Here is a 20,751-nt window from a genome sequence, read left to right as displayed (position 1 = left end):
CAGAAGGTAGAAATACTTGTAGAAATTCTGCGGACACTCGCGTTACCTACTATAAAATCTGCTACGCTCCCCGGCGGTATCAGAGACATATTTAAATTTCAGGTTTTTTTATGATCTTAGGAAAATATAGCACAATCTCATCGAGTTTGGATTGGCCTTAACGTTGGAGAGAGAAAATATTCTGAACCACCAAAGCTTTTTCTGATAAATGCCACATGTTTACCATAAAACTCAAGTATTGAGGTAGGATTTTTGTGCCCAAGGAATGTCAGCCTCTTCCCAGAAACAGCAAGAAACAGTTCAAAGAAAGGCTGTGTTCATCCACACCTTTTGTTTCATTTCACGAAGAGGTCCACGGTCAGCCAAACCTCCGGTGTCCCTCCAGGCCACTGCCCTGCTCCTTCCAGACCACCCCCTGGTTTCCGGTGAGGCCCGATTAACTAGCACGCTGAAAAGGACCACAGCCATCTACCCATTCTGTGCTCCTCTACAGGGAGGTTTGGGCCCACACTGTGATGACCATGGAACATGTCTAAGCCTGTGCAAGAAGTGCACCTGCTTAGGACGTCTCCTGGCCGGTGCCCGTGGCCGGCCCCCACGCCCCTCGAAGTAAGGCTCCGAGGGCCCCTGCCCCACCTTCTGGACTGCAGGCGCATGCGTTTGTGCACCTGGGCACGAGAATCCGCAACGGAGCCCGGAGAGGCCGCGGACACGGGAGAGCCACAAGTTGTCTTTTAAAGTTTATTAGTTTCTGGCAAGAAGAAACAGAGCACACCAGGTAACACGTGCACTAAGGCTCTACCACCAGGATTTCACAGCGGCTGGATCTTGTCTACACCCCACACTACAACCACCAGTCTGCCTGGGGCTTTGAGCCCCAAACCAGCATCGACAGAAACCTGAGGGGCCACCTTGCAATGCGCTCTCTGGGAACCCACAGACATACACTGTTTCAGCCTCGTGCAAAACCTTAGCTTTTCCCTCAGGTGAGCGTAAAATACCAATAATCAAAGGCCAAACTTAAAAGCACAGCACAGGATGGGCTGCAGGCGCACGCGGCGTCACTCAGGCCGCGGCCCTCACGGGGGCAGGCACGCGGGACCCCATGGCCACGCCCCGCGGGCAGGCGCGTGTCTACGGGGCCGTCACGGAGGCGGAGGCGGGAATGAGCTTGGGCTTGGCCTGCTGGGGCGGGGCCACGTCGGGGATCTCCTCCCCGTGCTTGTACACGCTCACGGTGACGTCGATCTTCTCGCCCCCGTACTTGTTCTTGACGCTGATGCTGTACTTGCCCGAGTCCTCGGACGTCACGCCCTTGATGGTCATGCTCACGTACTTGGCCTGCTCCACCTTGACCGAGAAGTGCTCGCTGAGCTCGATGTCCTTGTCATTCTTGAACCACACCACTTCCGGGTCAGGGTTCCCGAACACCGTGCAGGTCAGGTTCAAGGTCTTTGGGAGGGAGAAGGGAGCATCAGAAACAGAGAAGGCATAGAGCCCTCCAGGGGGCGCCACGCCCCGTTACACCCACTTAAGTATTTCTCTTCCCCCACGTTGCTCACGTGGCCAACACGCACTTTCTACATGTAGGCACCGCAAGACACGGGGGATCTGAACGGAGCACGTGCAAATTGAAGAATTTAGGGGGGCTCCTGGGGGGCTCAGTCAGTTGGACGTCTGACTTCGGCTCAGGTAATGATATGTGTGTCGGGCTCTGTGCTGACAACTCAGAGCTTGGAGCCTGCTTCTGATTCTGTGTCACCCTCTCTCTCTGCCCCTCCCCTGCTTGGGCTCCCTCTCTCTCTCTCTCTCTCTCTCTCTCTCTCTCTCTCTCTCTCTGAAAAATAAATAATAAGCATTAAAAATTTTTTAAATAAAAGAAGCAACTAGAGGGCACCTGGGTGGTTCAGTTAAGCACCCAACTTCAGCTCAGGTCATGATCTCACGGTTGGTGAGTTTGAGCCCTGCATCAGGCTCTGTGCTGACAGCTCGGAGCCTGAAGCCTGCTTCAAATTCTGTGTGTGTCTCTCTCTGCCCCTTCCCTGCTCATGCTCTCTGTCTCTCAAAAATGAGTAAGCGTTAAAAAATAAATAAAAAAACAAGAATTTAGAAGTAATTAAACTCTACATTTTACAGTAGATATAGTTAGCCTGTCCTACATTTTCTTTCTATTCCAACTGTTACCAACGTCTTCATTGGATCTCCTCTGGCAAATCCAGAAGAGACACTGTCTCCTAACCAGTAACTCAGACGCAAACCCACCGCTGACAGGAGGCGTTCAGCCATGAGGCAGAGACACTGCCAACGGTGCCAGCACAGCCTCGTGAAGCCACGCTTACTCTGTCTCAGGAACGCTCTAGAATTTCTTTAGTTGCACAAGAAAAGACCTATACATTTTAGTGTTGGGCCTAAGAAAATTCCCTCCTGTCTCTGTCCGTCCGACCCTGAGTTAGGAAGGCTGAAGACAGAGGATCTAATCAGACGTCAGCAATGCCACAGACAGGCAACAAACGAACACTCCGGTCAGCGGCTTCCATTCTAAGTTCTAAAAGGACCTTGAACACTGGAGTCTCACACCTGACCCGGGTGCTTTTCTGCCTCCCTGCCGAGCCAAGCCGAGGGAGGTGGGGTGCGAGTGTGGCCCACCTGGTCTGAGGCCGGTTACCGCCTCAAAGGGCCAGGGCCCTGCAGAGGCCCAGGCCCGGGAACCACAGCTGCCATGCACCTGCTGTGTGACTCCTGCATCAGGCTCCGTGTCCTGGGGCCTGAGGGTGCTGTTTGTGGTTTCCATCCTGAGGACACAAGGTGGGGCGGGGCAGCCCGAGGCCAGCATGGGGTGTGCTCCCCGAGGGCTGGGCGCTGGGCACCATGCGATCCCGTCCCCGCCTCCCCCAGTGCTGGGCCCCATGAGGGGGACCACGCTGCCCTGCTGAAACCGTGTCCCACTGTCCTCCTCACCTTGCCCTCCATTATGGTCACCACGTCAGGCAGGCCGCCCATCACCTTGCCACGATCTGTAACACGAAGGCCACGCGGTGGAGCGAGCCGTCCACAGGGGTGCCGAGTAAGACCCCCACTAGGAGGGGCCACAGCCGGGGGCTCCCTGGTCCCCTGAGGACGGCACTGAGGCTGAGGGGCTCCCCAAGGGCCCTGCACAGGCCGGGGCAGGTGGGGGGAGGGCAGAAGGTGGCGGAGGCCACAGAGTGATGAGGAGGAGAGGCGGGCTTGGTGGGGGTGGGGGGCACAGGAAGTGCCGGGATCAGGAGGGCAGGGGCCGAGAGTTCTAGAAGGTTCCCTGGCCACAGGGTAGGTCTGCTGTTCATCAGTTAACACACAGCAGTAAATCTCTAAGGTGGGACCCCGATGCCCCCCTAAATAGTAAAGGGCGCTTGGTATCACACAACATGTACTTACTCTTCTCTGCAAAAGCGGCTGCCCTAGAAACGAAGAGGGGAGAGAACAGGAAGAGGGCCGTGAGGAAACGCTCTGGACCACGCGCACAACACGCCGCCCAGCTCTGCCGGACGGGACGCCAGGAAGCCGCGCTGCGTCCTCCCCTCAGCCCGACGCCCGGGGCACAGCGCCCGAGGAGCTGTAAGCCATGTGCATTTTCCCGCCCTCCTGGCCGCCCTTGGGGGGTTACCCCGTCTCTCAGCAGGTGAACCCACGGCAAAGGTCAGGTTCAGGCGCATAGGCCGCAGAGATTTCTGTTTTCACCGGATTCACCAGATGGCCCTGGAGAGCTTAGATCGCTCCAAAAAGCCTGGTTTCTGACCCGTCTCGCCGACTGTTCATCCGTTCAGCACCAAGTTACTGAACAGCCTGGCGTGGCCAGGGACCACTCTCTGTTCTGGATACTCCCAAATCCAGATACACAGTTAAAAATCTCGGGCGAGTCTACAGAAAGCTGCTCTGACCAAGGTGATACCACTAGGCACTAAACAGGAAGGACGCTTCGAGCCAGGGCCGACCTCCAGGACGCTAAGCACGGATCACCCAGTGAGAGGCGCAGCCTGGAAGCCCACACGTCCAAGATGCCGGCTCCGACCTTCCGCAGCCGGCAAAGCCAAGGGGAACGGGCGCGGCGACAGTGGTCGGCAAAGCGGGGCACCAAGAGTCCCCTGTGCGATACTGCAGTCATGGGCACGTGCCACCACACACTGGTCCAGACCCACAGGCACGCAGAGGGCGCCGCGAGGTAACGGCAGACTCCACATGGGGATGGCGAGTCCGGGCAGCTGCAGCGATGGCAGCAGATGCAGGAACCGGAGGGGATGCCAATGGGGGAGGGGACGCGGGAAAACTCCGCACCTTCTTCCCACTGGGGCTGCGATTAAATAGCTCGAAAACAATAGTCTTCAAGACCAACCTAAATATACAACATTAAAAAACTGCTCTGTGCCGCATGTTACCATAATTGTAACTGTCCAAGAAATTCGTTGTTATGGTCAGTGAGAGCAGCCCACGGTGATGGGGGCACTAGAAAGTCACTTTATAAGTTCAGAAGCATGTCTGCCCTCCGCACACTGAGTGGCCTAAGTCGGCACTTTTACGTCCACACTCCGGCCGGCGCACGCCCAGCGGCCACCCCTGGCCCGCACGCCTGTGGCCCCAGGGCCACACAGACCCCATGCACGTGCACGTGCACACACACACGCGCGCGCATCTTACTTGAGCTGCTGGAATTCCGCGAAGGCCTCATCGAATGCTGTAAGGGAACATTCATACATTTTAATGGTTTTGGCGCCAGTGAATTGGTTTAATGAAAACTGACAAACAGCCAAAAGAATAAACTGATTATTCAGAGAGAATCTTCTCCGAATGAAAATCATAGAACCAGAGTATTTCCTCTCCCGGCATTCCCAGTGGATCACCGAACACGTCAGGAGGGGCCGACGACCTTACCCTGGCCAGACAGGTCGAGGGAGCGCTGGGGGTTGTCTTTGCCGTCGCAGATCTCAAAGGTGTATTTCCCTTTATCCTTCTCAGTGGGCTCGCAGATCTGCAGCCACGCCGTGTCTGCGGTGCCCCCGGCCCGCATGTGCTCACTCGAGGCGATCTTCGCGTCTCTTTACAAAGACACAAAGGAGGGCGTCTGGGTGGCTCAGGAGGTTGAGCGTCCGACTTGGGCTCAGGTCATGATCTCACCGTTCTCGAGTTTGAGCCCGGTGTTGGGTTCTGTGCTGACAGCTCGGAGCCAGGAGCTGCTTCAGATTCTGTGTCTCTCTCTCTCTGACCCTCCCCCACTCATGCTCTCTCTCAAAAATGAATACATGTTTAAAAACTTTTTAAAGAAAATATGGGCTAACGTTGCCTGCGCCCTCAGGTCAGAGCAGAGACAGCCCGTCCTGTTCCTTCCGCTGCGGCTGATGCCCCTCCTCTGCGGGGGCGCTGACCTCCACCCCAGGGGCCAGGGCCCAGGGACCTGTGTGTGCCAGGACTGTCACACAGGCTCTGCTGCTTTGGGGGGGACACGCCCCGTCCAGGGAAGCAGGAGCAGCAAATGTAACCCAGAAAACCTGCTGTTCACACAGGCTTCATCTTACTCTTCCGTGTTTGAATCCTGGGCTTCTTTTGGTCCTTTTCTTCTTTTTTTATGCTTATTTATTTATTTTGAGAAAGAGAAAGTAAGCATGGGAGAGGCAGAGAGAGGGAGAGAGAGAGAGAGAGAGGGAAGGAGACAGAAAATTCCAAGCAGGCTCCAAACTGTCAGCACAGAACCCGACGAGGGGCCTGAACTCACAAATCGTGAGATGATGACCCTAGCGAAACCAAGAATATGGGCACTGAACTGCCGGAGCCCCCCAGGCGCCCCAGCTGGTCCTTTTCTTCTTAATCCAGCCGGTGAGGAGCTGCCACGCTGGGAAGTGAGGGTGTGGCCTCGACATACTGTTTGCCCGCAGCGGTCTGCCAGAACGCAGATACAAGGTGCGCACCAACAGAGCCACGTTCGGCAAAACCCAGAGGGCGAGACGGTGGTCTCCGGCACGTTCAGGCACGTCTTTGTCTCTCCCTCCCCGGACGACTTCCGGGCTGCCCCGAGCCAAGGCCACGGCGAGTCACACGTACACTTACTTGTGATACCAGTTCACCTTCATCTCTTCCGTGAAGTATTTCATGAAGCACTGAAGTCTGATTCCTTCCGGGGTGCAGAGCACCTTTAGCGGAGACGCAGACGCTCCTGCAGAAAATAAAACAGATTCAGATCTCGGGAGAGCAGCGCGGGCGCCATCAGAGCGCCAAGTGCGACTGCAGGTGCGTCTGCTACAGCCAGCGGCACACGCCGCCTCTGGCGTCCACACTCGCGCCCGTCAGCCGTATGCGCCACCTCCCACGTCCACACTCGCGCCCGTCAGCCGTACGCGCCGCCTCCCACGTCCACACTCGTGGTCAGCAGTTCGCACCACCGCACATTTCTAGATTCCAACACCCTCAGCCACACATTCTCGCAATTTTCCTCACGCTGCAGTCGGTCATTAAAGAGGCGCCGATCTGAAAATGTCCGTGCCGGACACTGCAAGGGACACACGACTCGCTAGAAGAGAATAGCTGCCCCCTGGCAGCTCAGCTGAAGAAGAGGAGGGCGGTTCTCGCAAAGAGCTCGGTAACACGGTTCGCTCTGCGTGAACTGACCCGGAACTGAAGGACAGCGGAAGGGGACGGCGAGTCAGCAGAGGCGACCCAGGGAGGGGGCAGGGACGCGGAAGGCTGCGTGGAGGCTGGATGAGAGGGACACAGCAGGAGAAACGACGGCGTGAGCAGAACCCACGACACGGGAACAGACTTCCTGTGTCCAGAGCAGGAGCGCAGCCTGAGGGGACAGGGCACGGGGTCCGGGGGAGGGGAGGGTCAGGACACGGACGTTACGGCCACGGCGCTGGCCTGGAAGCAGATTTGTTCCTGGATGTGTGACTGCAGAGAACTGAGGTTCTCCGCCACCTAGAAGACGCTGGCCCATAACTAGCAAAGGAAAAGGAGATGATGTGATGGAGAGGGGCCTTCTGAACGCGCCGTTTCCTGACCAGGGTGAGCGCCTGGAGACTTCTATCTTTCACCCTAAAGTCACGGCACCCCATGCGGCCGTGCACCTCTGGGGACTCACTCGAAGGAGAAAGTCCTGAAACGGGAAACGGGAAATAGCCTCCCTCTGTGTGAGAGTCTGTGTGTGTGAGTGTGAGTCTCTGTGTGTCTGTGTATGCATGTGTGAGTCGGTGTGTGTCTGTTAGTGTGTGTGCGTGTGAGAAAGTGTGTTTGTGTGTGTATGTGTATGAGAAAGAGAGTCTGTGTTAGTGTGTGTGTGAGTCTACGTGTTTGTATGTGTGTGTGTGAGTGTATCTATGAGTCTGTGTGTTAGTGTGTGTGTTAGAGTGTGTGTGTATGTGTGTGTGAGTCTCTGTGTGTCTGTGTATGAGTGTGTGAGTCTGTGTGTATATCTGTTAGTGTGTGTGCATGTGTGTGAGTGTTTGTGTGTGTATGTGTGTGTGAGAGAGTCTGTGTTAGTGCGTGTGTGAGTCTATGTTTGTGTGTGTGTGTGAGTGTGTCTATGTGAGTCGGTGTGTTAGTGTGTGTGTGTGTGTGTGTGTGTGTGTAAGAGAAAGAGAGAGTCCGTGTTGGCCCTGCCGACGCCCCCAGAAGACACTGAGAGGCAGGTGCACCGTGTCCCCGAGGACGCAGGATGGAGACGCCCCCTGACAGGTCCAAGAACAAAGGCCCACGGTTTCTGAACGCCAGGGGCACACGGCACCTGGGATGGTGGTCCGTGAGGAACGAGCAGGCAGGGTGGGAGCCCCAGGACTAATGCAAGACCAGGACACCTCGAGGTCGCCAGAAGGGTCCCTGCCAGGGGTGTGCAGGAGGACGGCCCCGGGCAGGGGCAGGGCCCTGGGAGGGCAGACTTGGCTCCCGGATGGTGGCGCCGGGCGCCGGGGCAGCCGGGTGTGCTGGCCACACAGCAGACGGACCCACTCCTGCCCTCTCCTGCAGGGACGTCTGCATTCGCGGGCCCGGCCTCTCGGGAGGATTGGGTCTCCCATGGGCCCCTGGCCACCCTGGGTCTGTCCTCTGCACTACTCTGGCCCCTGCACACGCATGCTCACTTTTTCAAGGACCGCCACCAGCGGTTCCCAGCACATGCAACCCAACATCTTAACACAAGGCGGTTCCCAAGGGTGCAGGGGCGCCCCCACCCTCCAGGCAGCTCCACCCCCCTCCCCAGGGGCTCCACAGCCATGGAGGCCTGTTTGGTCTGTTAATGACCATCAAGGCTAAAACTCACTCAAAATGTGGTCACATTTACTTGACCAACAAGTAGACAAAATGAAAACCGCCCACAGAGCGGTTTTGAGGAACCAACAGAAACCACAAGAAGGTTTTGAGAACAAGGTCCAAAAGCCCGTGTGAGACGGCACTGGAGTTTGGACCTGGATGTGTGATTCCCGGGAGAGCAGTGGCTCAAGCCGGCGAGCACCCACAGTTGAGCCGGGTTCCTGCCGCAGGCCCGGCTGCCTGCTCCGGAGACAGAACTTGGGGATTTCTAGAAAGCCCACAGTGGCGAGTGGTGTAACCCTCGGCATAGAGCTTTGCACGAACGCCAGCTACTGTCACAGAACTACGGACCCGTGTCTTCGTTCTCCGTCTCCGCGGAAGAGAATGTGGACAGGAAGAATTTATTTGAAGCTAGAGAATAGTCTAATGTAACAAGACAAAGCCAGAGGCTTAAAATCCATTACTGCCACTCAACATGGGTAATAAAGACACTGATAGCAATTACATACAAAGCAATCATCCAAATGAGCTGAGGTAAATCGGAAACCGTGGCTAATCAGGAAGTCCAAACTAGGTTTTTTAAAATATGACACAGAACTAAATATAGCGCTGAAAACCTCCTTTGCAAAGCCTCGGGAGCAGTTGGCAGGCAGCTCTGTCTGGCCTCCGGGCTCCCCAGGGTCATCCCAGAGTCTACACCAGTGGCCTCGGTCTCCCCCCTTGCAGTGCTAAGCGCCCATCTCTGCAAATGGGATGTCCACACCCAAAATGGCTCACAAACCAGGAGGCCGTTACTTACCGCAGACTCTGCTCATCGCCAGAATCATATCCTCGTACACTGAAAGGAGGAAGAGGATGTACAGTTACGACACGCACTTTGATCAGAAAGCACAATTTTCTTGTTTAATTAAGTGGATACAGGAAATCGTGATGTTCACTTGAAAAGTGAAACATTACGAAGGTGACATTTATCCATTAAAGGCTCATGTGTGTCATAAATCCCTCTGACCTGTTCGTGTGAGGAGGAACAAGAAAATCTTTCCCCACTTAAATCCAACTATGCCTTTAGTTGAATTCAACTTTCCTGCTGTTTCAACGGTTTTCACTGCATTAGTAATGGGATAAAACCTGGCTTACAATGGCGAACCCAAATGACACTTCGTATGAACACAAAGGAACGTCACACATTTTTCTAAAACATGGAAGCAGTTGGAGCGGAAGTAAAATACAACTCTTTTCTTCGACCTTGTTGTCGCTAAGGAAACACGCACCATGAGGACACGGATGGACATGCCCTCATTGCACATGGCATCCCCTTGGCAAAATGGATCTCTTGTTGGGGAAACACGGAAGGCTTTGTTTTACCCTTGCCAGCGATCTCCAGGACAGACACATCTTGACCTCTCTCGTCTTTCAACGTTGCCTTATATTCACCGAGGTCCTTCTTTGACAACTGCAATAAAACACACCCCACAGGCACGTAAAATCAATGCCAAGATGGAAAACGTAATAAACGCTCATACATTTTTTTGCCGACCCTGGGAATTCAGGCTACAAACGGGAGATAGCGCAGGATTTACAAGGTATTAGAAAGACAGCCTTTGCTTGGCCTCCGCCCCGCTTCACACAACACGACGTACCTTCGGGATGAGCAGCTGACAGACTCCCTTCTCCAGGTCAGGTGGTGTCTCCGTTTCATACAGAACATCGTCCTTCAGCCATTTGAAAACTGTCTCTTTCTTCGTGTTTGCAACCTACGAGGCAGAAATCTTACGGTTAGTATGTGAATCACTCCAGAAAAAAAGTCTCTGGATTCTAAATCACATACTTAAAAAAATATATGCCATTGATTTTTATTACAGCCTCAGATAGAGGCTCGTGGGAAAGCTGTCGGTCCTAATAATGGCCAGCACACTTCCACCTTCCCACTTCTGAAACAATTAAGCCCTCAGTTGCACACAGAGGACAAACCGTCCTAGCCCACAGAACTGGATGATACGAGGCACTTTGGGTGTATACGAAATGCCAGTAATAAAAACAAGTCATAAGCAGTGTACTTTAAATTTGCAAATAATATGAAATATTCTTGGATGTCCATAAAACTATTCCGTGGCCGCTTTTCGGCAGGAAGACATTTCAGATGTGTCTCTGTGGAGGGAACGAGACCATAACAAAAAATGAGCTCACTGGGAAGGGGACGCCCCTTCTACTAAAATTCCCCATAATTCAGTCTCTGACATGAGCTTGAATTTGAAATGAAGCTTTGTGGCAACCCAAGGATGAGTTAGCCTGTCCTGACACGTGTGTCCCACGAGTGAGAAAGAAGCCTGGTCCTGAGGAACAAAACATGGCGGCCACACCGGAATGCATCAGACAGATTTACACCCATTTCCTTTACAAAATGCATCGACATCCCGTACGGACTCAACCACAGTGATGTCAGCGTCAAACAAATAAAGGACAAGCAGCCAGACAGCGAGACTAGTTCCAATAGCGTGGGAGCACGGCTCAGGACTTCCGCGTGGGCCCTGAGCTGCCGTCACCAGCGACCATGCCAGGGCGCCATCCCCAGACAGCAGGGACCAAGTCTGCTACTCACACTTGCACCCCAGGCCACAGCAGCACACCCACAAGTGTGCTGAGCCGGCAGACGGACTCTGTCCCACCAGACCGTGTCCATCTTCAGTGCCAACCCTACCCTCACACCCTTCCCCTCATGTCAGCACTGCTCCCCTGACTCCGGTGTTCCAAGCTGTGCTGTCCTTGACCTCCAGCCTCTGTCCTCCACAACAGACATCCTCAACTGGCTTCCTGGTCCAAGAGCTGGGATGTTCTTCTGGCCCTGAAGGACTGTACTCTGTGTGATTTCTCCCTTCTGCTCCTAAACTACGGGCACCTAACATGTACATACTTAGAAAAGATAGAAGTAACAAGACCCTGAGCATCACATGGCACACGCCTGACTCACTCTCCAAGAGGGAGCACCCGAGTCCCCAGCGTCTACTGTGTTGGAACTTTCTAGAAGATTTTCTTCGGTTTCAGACTCAAGTTTCTTTTATTGTAAACTTTTCTTTTTAAAAGATGGTATTTCTGGGGCACCTGGGTGGTTCAATCGGTTAAGCGTCCAACTCAAGTCAGCTTAGGTCATGATCTCACGGTTCATGAGATCAAGGCCCAGATCGGGCTCTGTGCTGACAGCCTGGAGCCTGCTTGGGACTCTGTCTTTCTCCCTCTCTCTCTGCCCTTCCTCTGCTTTCTCCTTCTCTCTCTCAAAATAAATAAGCTTTAAAAATATATACATGAATAAATAAAAGACAGTTTTCTGTGAAGTTCTATTATGAATGTACGTATTCTTGCATAAATTTTCTCCATGCATTTTGTTTCGTAAGTAAATTTTAAAAATCTGCCAAAGTAACATGAAGGGGGAAACTATGTAAAATAATTGACAGAATCACGGCAGGTGGGGACACAAGTGCACAAATTAAGTGCATTAAACTGCAAAATCCTCCAATCTGAGCTAATATGTATTCAGTCCCTCCAAGAGCCGTGTTTAAAATCTTGCCGGTCACCGCGGTCAGGGAATGTGAGGCGTCCTCACGTATTACACACCAGGGCACGTGCCGTTCGGATGACAGCAGACCACGAGGGGAGGAGATCCTCATTTCGCCCTTGGAGGCGTGTCCCGAATGCCCACAATCAGAAAGAGACAACGACCTGACCCCGACAGAGCGCCTCTGCCCTGCCGCCATCAGGAACTGCTGACTCTCGAAAGCACGGACTTGGGCAGTTGCTGAGGTCGCAAACTTTGAAGATACACACCTTCTCTGCATTCAACAATCATCTGAAAACACTGATGTTTTTCCGATCCTGTTTCCGAAGTGCTCACTGACCTTGTGGCGTTTCACTGTAAATACCGACCGTTTCTTCTTGCTGACCAGACACCTGTCACTTCTGTGCCTCTCAGCTTCCTGTACTTTACAAATGAGTTTGGGGCACCTGGGGGGCTCTGTCGGTTAAGCATCCTGCTTTGCCTCAGGTCACGATCTCACAGTTTATGAGTTCATGTCCCTAACCAGGCTCTGCGCTGACAGCTGGGAACCTGCTTGGGATTCTCTCTCTCCCTCTCTCTCTGCCTTTCACCCATGCACATTCTCCCTCTCTCTCTCAAAAATAAATAAACGCTAAAAAAAAATTTTAATGAGTTTGTCTCTGAGTATTCCTTTTAGACACACTGGAGTAAGAAACTCACTGAGAGAAGAAAGACCTCCAGCAATTTTTCTGAAATGACTTTGTAGCAACCTTGAGTGTGTTAAATACCAAAACGTCAGCCTCGGTTATCACACACACAAGAGCCAGGGACAGGAAGTCTAGTCACGAATCAGTCGTCAGCATCAGTGAGTGGGCACGAGCAGGCAGGGTCGGTGTGAGCACCGTGTCTCAAGGCCCCCGGGGAATGCACCGAGGGTGCCCACACTCACACCCACCTGCCTCCTGCAGACCGACTTTACCTCACATGCCCTGTCCCGGGGCCCTGTGCTCCCTGCCACACAGCAGCACCCTACACGTTCCTGCACCTGAGCACCGGCCTCCCCTTACCCTGGCCCCTCATCCCCAGCATCCTGGTGCCTCCACCCACCACTCCAGCAACCCCGCGATCACCCGTCTCCTCCTGCCCCTGAGCACCAGCTCCCGGCACCGAGGCACACCTGCTCCTTCTCCATGAACACATCAGGCCACGTGCACCACCGGCTGATGACTAAACCACAGGCCACAGCGCCCATTCTCGTCTCCGCAGACCAGCCCCTCACACCATCGCCCTGACCCACGTCCATTCTCGTCTCCTCGGGTGAATGCTGCTCCATCCTTTATCCCACTTTCCTTTGCTTTCACCTCTTAACTCATTGTTCCCAACTTCATTGAGATATAGTTGACAATAACATTGAGTTTAAGCGATACAGCATGACGACACAATGCACTCAAATACTGTGAAAAGCTTAGTTAACACATGCATCCCCTCACATAATTATTTTTCCCCTGTACTTATGGTGACAACACTAACATCTCCCCTCAGCAGTTTTAAGCATATTACATGACTTCTCGACTACAGTCACCATGCTGTCCATGTACCGTCCCCAGGACTTACTAATCTTGCCACTGGGAGTTCGTGCTCTTTGACCATTACCTCCCCATTTTCTGTAGCCCCCAGCCCCTGGCAACCACCATTCCACTCTGCTTCTGTGAGTTGTTCTTTCAGATTCCACATGTGAGACCATACAGTATTTTCCTTCTCCGTGTGACGTACTTCACTCAGCATAATGCCCTGCGGGTCCATACATACTGTCACAAATGGCGGGCTGCCTTTCCTTTCAAAGGACGAGTACTACTCCACATGAGGGACAGACACGCTGCACTAATCCACCCACCCGCCCCTGGACCCTCGTCGCTGCCTCCTCCAGCTGCTACGAAAATGCTGCTGTCCTCACGGATGCACAGATACCTGTCTGAGTTCCTGGCTCCCATCCCTTTGTCTGCTGGATCCTTCCATGATTCTGCGTTTCGGTCTGGGGGACCTGCCGTACCACCTGCCGTGATGGCCAGCCTCATCACGTCCACAGCCTGGCTGCTTTCACGTCCCGTTTCTCGGTCCACACCCCGGGCCTCCCCGAAGAAGCGTCTCGAACCTGACCACCCTGTACTGCTCCTGGCTTCCTCGGCATCCACTCGGGCGACATTTTCTGTTTATTTTCCTTTTATCTACTAGTCTATGAGTAGCTGGCATTGGAGAACTCCCCCAGCGTCTGTGACAGTGCCAGCCTCACAGGAGACGCTCCTTCGAGTCGGGTCCCCAAAACAGAGACTTTATAGCCAGTGGTGACTAAGGCTTACCTTAGCGTTCAATTCTCAACACCAAGTGTACGGAGCATCTTATTCCCAAAATATACCTTTTATTTCTTAAAGAAACCACGTGAGCAGCGCGGAAAGTACCAGACCAACTGCATCATGGCACACTGTCCGTAAGTTCGCTCACTAAAATCTTAAATATTCTAAGTGGCCTACTTGGCTCACCCTTGGCACACTGCCACACACAGTCCCCTCCTGAAGGGCAGGGACGGGCCCTGAAGTGTAAGACCATGACGTCCACAAGACCAAAGCCGCTCGGCGCACCGCGTGCTGCGTTTCCTCGCACCCTGTGACGCGCGGTGGGGGCCTCCCTGAAAGGGCCCCGGTGCCACAGATGACGGCGACCACTGTCTTGGTGGAGCTGAGTCCTCACCTTACAAACAAGTCGAACCTCACACTCCTCTGTAACATCCCAGTGCAAATATTCAGCGAAATGAGGGCCTGGGGGGAAATAGAGGAGAAAAGTTTTAAAAGGGGGAAAAACTACACACGCACACGTGTATGTCCACACATGTATGTACTGTGCACACATATACACACACATGTGTATCATGCACCTGCACACATACATATATATGTGTGTGTGTTTATACGTGTGAATGGATTTTGGGCAGAAGAACATAGCTTTTCTGTTTAAGACTGAGATGACGTTTCCAATGGACATAGGCTTTCCTCTTCACCGCCTTCGCATCGTTTGTGCGGTGAGGACTGAGCTCCGACCGGCCCCAGCCCCGAGGAGCTCCAGGGCATGGCCTCCACAACGCAGGTTCAGGAGCCACAGGGCAGCATGGCGGTCCAGCTTGGACTCTGCACGGCGCCCCAGTTGAAAGGGAGAGCATGGGGGACCATGGCACTGCGAGATGACCGGACCACAGGGAGATGGAAGTGCGTGTGTGGAGTGTGACTATGAAGCGACCAGCGGGCTCAGGAGAGACAAGCCAGCCCGCAGGTCGGCCACAGAGCCCGGTACCTCTGGTCACCCTGATCGTGTCCCTGATTTGCAGTGACAGGAAGTATGAACACTACACAGCAGATTCTAGGACTTTTAAAGGTAGAAGCAAGAAAAGAATACAGGTGAAATCCATATAAAGTGCAAAGAACAGAAAAATACCCTAATTTCTATAGATAAGAAACAGTCTAACATCACAGTCACTTAAAATAGCATTTAGGGGCGCCTGGGTGGCTCAGTCGGTTGAGCGTCTGACTTCGGCTCAGGTCATGATCTCACAGTTCACAAGTTCAGAGCCTGGAGCCTGCTTCGGATTCTGTGTGTCCCTCTCTCTCTGCCCCTCCCCTGTTCATGATCTGTCTCTATCTCTCAAAAATTAATAAATGTTAAAAAAAATTTAAATACATAAATAAAATGAAATAGCATTTAGTCATTGGGCATGGAGAGGAATCGGCTTTAAACAAACATTAAAATAAACACGGAGTCTGGGGGCGCCTGGGTGGCTCAGTCACGTAAGCATGTGACTTTGGCCGTGGTCACAATCTCACGGTCCATGATTCGGAGCCCCACGTCAGGCTCTATGCTGACAGCTCAGAGCCTGGAGCCTGTTTCAGATTCGGTGTCTCCCTCTCTTTCTGCCCCTCCCTTGTGCATGCACTCGCTCGCTCGCTCTCTCTCTCTCTTAGAAATAAATAAATGTTAAAAAAACAAACACTGAGTCCACTCGGGCTCATGCTGGGGGCGAGTCAAGTACTTACCTTGCTTCCTGAGGAATTCCTTTCTTTGAAATTCAGCCTCATCCAGGACAGCCTTGAATGCTAAATTCGGTATTTAAGGGGAAAAGAAATGAAAGATGTTTGCTTCTGTGTGGTCAGCACATTTTTCTTTGAATTTTCTTTCGCAGTCATACAAAACTAGTCAGCATTGCATACCATCTCCGATGAGGACCAGAGAAGACTGATTTTTGGCTTTTCCATCATGAATCTGCACAGTGTAGGTGCCTTCATTCTCGATAGTAAATCGGTCCATGACCATCTCAATAATGCCAGTTGCTTTGTCGCATTTAATTCTGTGTTTCTGGAAGCAACAGGGGAAGTAGAGAAGTCTACCGTGAAATTCTGTCTTCCAGTCTGATCCCGGACACGAGATAGTTGCATCAACTACCACATCTTCAGGGACTGTGACTCACACAGAAACACAGAATGAAAGTTTGTCCACTAAACCTCTTGGAGAACTGCACATCCACCAAGGGACACAAATGTCCCCTCGGTGATAAAGCCCATGTTCTGCGTGGGAGCCGACAACGCCAGGAAGGCTCATTCCCAGAACAAGCACCAAGCGTGAGAAAATTAAACACGGCGGGGGGATGAAGCGGTGTGCATCCGCCTACCCACCGCTGACCACGAAGCCACGGGTAGCCAGCAACAACGCACCAAGTGGCCTGCGATTCCGAGGCCGCTGTGTGGACCGGGGCCACGGAAGCTGCATGTCAGGCGGGCAGGGATTTTCCGGAAGCATGTGGAGGAACTCAGCAATTCTGGCACCTTGCATCCGAGTCCTCCCGGGACAGGCCTCCCTACAGGGGCACACCTGGCCCCGTCCAGGTGTCCTCCCGCCTGTCCTGCTGGACGCCGAGTCCTCACCCTTCCCACCGGCACCTGTGCACCCACACAAAGGTGTGCGGGATCCTCAACGAGAGAGTCAGCCTGTGCCGATCGGCTCCTTTGCCGTCTGTGGCGCTGACCCGGCTGTGGACCCTGACCACGCCATATCTCCCCACCGATGACATCTGACCAGGGACATGACCCCGTGCTGCCCAGCCCAGCGGACGCTCGGCTTCCTTTCACACTCTGCTCTCGTCCTCTGTGATGAGCTGAGATGCGGATGTTTTCTGGTGGCTGATGGGCTCCGTCTTATTTCCGCCTCGGACAACAGCATCGGAGACTAAGAGGATGGAGGTGGAGGGACCACATCCAAACAACGAGTCGTCTCAGACGCAGCGGAAATGCGGGGAAAGGCCGAGGCCCCGGGGCGCAAGACTCTCCCCCCAGTGACGCTGCTCAGGAAGCCACGGCAGGGCCTCAACCTCCATGCCCAGGGTGCCCCACAGATGGCCCCCTGACGACCCGCGTCCTCCCGTCAGGCTGAGCCCCGCTGGGACTGCAGCTGGGACTCCCCACCCGAATGACAGCATCTGTCCTGGGGGGAGGGGGGCCATGACCAAGTGAGCAGAACAAACACCAGCAATCCGCGCTCAGCAGCCGAGGGAGGAAACCGCCTTGCTCCTGGACAGCACGCTCTTTCTATGGCACTGCCCTGAGCTCAGAGCCCTGCCGCTCGGTCCTCCACCTCCAGGAGGCCCCGCGTCCTTCCCTCAGGGACTCGGTCCTTCAGCGCAGGGAGGCCAGGCTCCCCTCTCACATCTCTGCCTACTGCTAGGCTGGCTCTGGTGAACCATCAAAAATGACTTGCAAACATATCTCCCGGGTGGCAAAGACGACTGTCACGTTCTCAGTGGTTCATGTGACACTCAGGTCCTGGCTCATCAAATACACCTTTAAGGTTTTAGGTGAATCAAACCTACTCCCTGGCCCTGACTTCCAGTCACCATTAAAAGATCACCTTCACGGTTCGAAACTGCAATGGGGCCTCTGCCTGGCACACGGTGCGTGCTTGCTTGGGGACGTTTACGCTGAGTCTAGATGGGAAGCTGGTCTGTGGGACAGAACGGGGAGCGGAACCGAGCCAGAAAGCCTGGCCTCAGACCGCTTTCCGGGAGAGAGAGGCCACGGTAAGAAACGCACTGATCATGTCGCTCCGGGCGGGAGAGAGCGGGGCCCAGGAAGAGGAGGAGGCCTGGGTGGGTCTCGCTGGCCTTCTCTGTAGTTCTGAGGATTTACTTTTGAGAACAGACAGCAAATTTCAAATTGATGAGACACATGAGCTACTGTTGCTTGTGCTTCCGACTGTACGTCAGGGGCTCCAGGGGCCGCCTCGTTAGGTCCGAGAATAAAAACACGGCACTTCGCCCCCCGGAGTCTTGACAATACAGTAGCCTTTTCTGTCTTCTCAGCTTCTGCACTGCAGTATCTGGGCGGCTTTTAGAAATTAATTAGGCTCCTCGCTATCGCCATTACGCAGCCAGATGAAGTTCAACGATTTTACGGGAGCCATAAATTCAGGTTTTTATGTGACTTGCGCAAAATAGCATCAGCTTCACCGGGAAGTCACCTGTGGACTGCTAATTAAGAAAGTGAAACAGCACAGCCCTGCTCCAAACGCCTAGCCGTGCAGCAAACACATCGGTTTTTAAGGCAAGGTCTATGCCGCAGGTGGGAACTGTTAATCCAAAGACGTTCTGCAAATAAAGTGCGATTACCTAAGTTCCTTTTCATCTCCTAGCATGATCTCCGCTCGAATAAAATGCCTCCAGTTCCTTGATCATGCATTACTCTCCCGGAGACAAGAGTCACATTTCTGGCTCTTTTGCAACCAGGAAGAAAGGATCTACTGTCTATTTGTCAGCGGGTCCCCCCACGTCTACAGTGCCTGAGGTGCGTCACTGTTTTTCAAGGTGAAGGGAGATCACGTGCTCCTTGTCCATTCAGGGTTTCTGCCCGATGCCACTCCCCTTTCCCAAATGCCCGCCGGACACAACGCCCGCACGGGGGAGGAGCGCGGAGAGATGCACCTGCGTGCCTACAGCGCGTCCGGCTTTTCAACCGTCCGGTGAGCGCGTGTGCAGGGCGCACAGGGGCGAGGCGCTCCGGAGTCAGCAGCAGGGCACCCAGACCAAGGACACTCCGCACTGCGCATCGAGGGGGAAGAGCCGAGGACTAAAGGCCCCTAGCTCCCCACCCAACAGTAGAGAGAGGCCCATCGAGCAAGGTTTTCCTTTAGCTGCATGGCCAAGTGTGCTACAGCTAGAGACCAGAGGAAATACGTCAAAACATAATCAAGGTTCCACAGCCAAAAAATGGAGTATTTGGAGTCATTGTAGGATTCACTGCGTTCAAAGGAGAGCAGAACAAGGGTAAATATCCTCACACACTCTAATCGTTGGGGGCTCTGCTGCTCTTTGCCCAGATCTGCCATAAAGGAGAGCAGCCTACACATTCAGGGAAGGCGGGGACTCGGGTTTCCAGCAGAGGCCTGCCATGGGAAGTTCTCCGTGGGAGGGGGGCCCGCGGACAAAGGAGCAAAATGCATGCCTTCGAAACCATGATCGAGAATAAATACGCCTATCCATCCAGGATATTCTCACGCCCCTCATGTCCCCTGAACCTTTCCAGAAAACCAGGCTCAATGTCTACAGGGGGATCTGGGGGGCTCGGTCCAGCCTCATCTCAGGTCATGATCTCACGGTTCATGGGTTGGGCTCTGTGCTGACAGCTCAGAGCCTGGAACCTGCTTCGGGTTCTGTGTCTCCCTCTCCCTCCCCCACTCACACTCTGTCTCTCTCTCTCTCAAAAATAAACATCAAAAAAAATTTTTTTAAATAGGCTCAATATCTCTAAAACATAGTGTGTCGTTTTTTTAATTCTGGCAGGCTTGGATTTAAAGGGCTCCTGCCCTCTGGCCCAGACCAACCTCTGAACACCCCAAGAATCAACTGTCACACACTCATCTAGCCACACCCCGAATTCTACAGCTCAAACAGAACACGGACCTTAAGGAACCGACCTGCCAAAGTAAAACCTGGCCGCCTTCAAAGCCACGGGTCACTCACACACGGCTCACCTCGCTGTCGGAGACTTCTCTGTCATTAATAATGAAGCGGTAGCTGGCGTCTGGTGATAAGTGCTCAGCCTGGAGCCAGAAGCGAACCTGGCCCTTATCAAAGATCTCATAAGCTAATTCTGATTTCAAAGGAATTGCTACAGGAAGAAAAGAAATCGAAAGTCAATAATGCATGAACCCTTGTGAGAAAGAATTGCTGCATATTGGAGGAAAATATCAGCTCCCTACTTATTAAATTTTTTGAGAGTGTGAAGCCCCAGAATATTGAATTGGGTTATGAAAACCAAAAATAAAAATAACCCCGCTGGTCAGCCCATGTGGTTAGAGCCCCCTCCATGCAAACTTTGTGCGACAGCCCCCCAGCCTGGCGCATCCGACGGCTGCGGGTGTGTGTTTCTGTGGTCAGTGTGACTCACTGACCACAGACCCCACCTGCCTGACTCCCTTGGATCAGGGGCAGCAATGCTAACCCCCAAATCCTAAACACTCTCCAGGCAATAAAAGTCTCTACAAGTTACAATAACAACTCGGTTTTGTTTTAAATGGCAGCAGACACGCCTGTACCTGGGAGCGTGAAAGAAGCCGCTGCTCTTCCCCCAAGTTCCCCTCCGAGAGCCCCCGCAGCAGTGGGCCCCCCCGCAGCAGTGAGCCCCTGCAGCAGTGAGCCCCCGCAGCAATGAGCCCCCCGCAGCAAGGAGCCCCCGCAGCAAGAAGCCCCCGCAGCAGTGAGTCCCCTCAGCAAGGAGCCCCCAAAGCAAGGAGCCCCCGCAGCAGTGAGCCCCCCGCAGCAGTGACCCCCGCAGCAAGGAGCCCCCGCAGCAAGGAGCCCCCGCAGCAAGGAGCCCCCCGAAGCAGTGAGCCCCCGCAGCAAGGAGCCCCCGCAGCAGTGAGCCCCC

At 53.7% G+C, this 20,751-nt stretch overlaps 1 protein-coding gene across 2 annotated transcripts in view; it reads right to left on the bottom strand.

Annotated features, from left to right (window-relative positions):
• Positions 1-727: 727 nt before the first annotated feature.
• The window catches only part of MYOM2 (myomesin 2), a 67,293-nt gene continuing 47,269 nt past the window's right edge, over positions 728-20,751 (bottom strand). For both annotated transcript variants that reach the window (XM_029933669.1, XM_029933662.1), the window contains exons 25-37: positions 19,856-19,992; positions 16,048-16,192; positions 15,874-15,933; positions 14,540-14,607; positions 9,906-10,019; positions 9,631-9,718; positions 9,065-9,103; positions 6,076-6,181; positions 4,906-5,069; positions 4,672-4,708; positions 3,415-3,437; positions 2,959-3,014; positions 728-1,452 (exon numbers count right to left, since the gene is read on the bottom strand). In XM_029933669.1, coding sequence (XP_029789529.1) covers positions 1,135-1,452; positions 2,959-3,014; positions 3,415-3,437; positions 4,672-4,708; positions 4,906-5,069; positions 6,076-6,181; positions 9,065-9,103; positions 9,631-9,718; positions 9,906-10,019; positions 14,540-14,607; positions 15,874-15,933; positions 16,048-16,192; positions 19,856-19,992 — 1,355 coding nt within the window. In that variant the 3' untranslated portion in view covers positions 728-1,134. The remainder of the gene's footprint in view (positions 1,453-2,958; positions 3,015-3,414; positions 3,438-4,671; positions 4,709-4,905; positions 5,070-6,075; positions 6,182-9,064; positions 9,104-9,630; positions 9,719-9,905; positions 10,020-14,539; positions 14,608-15,873; positions 15,934-16,047; positions 16,193-19,855; positions 19,993-20,751) is intronic.

Source organism: Suricata suricatta, chromosome 1 (assembly GCF_006229205.1).
Source record: "Suricata suricatta isolate VVHF042 chromosome 1, meerkat_22Aug2017_6uvM2_HiC, whole genome shotgun sequence".
NCBI lineage: Eukaryota > Metazoa > Chordata > Mammalia > Carnivora > Herpestidae > Suricata > Suricata suricatta.
Note: the sequence above shows the minus strand (reverse complement) of the source record. Positions and strands in the feature narration are given on the sequence as shown.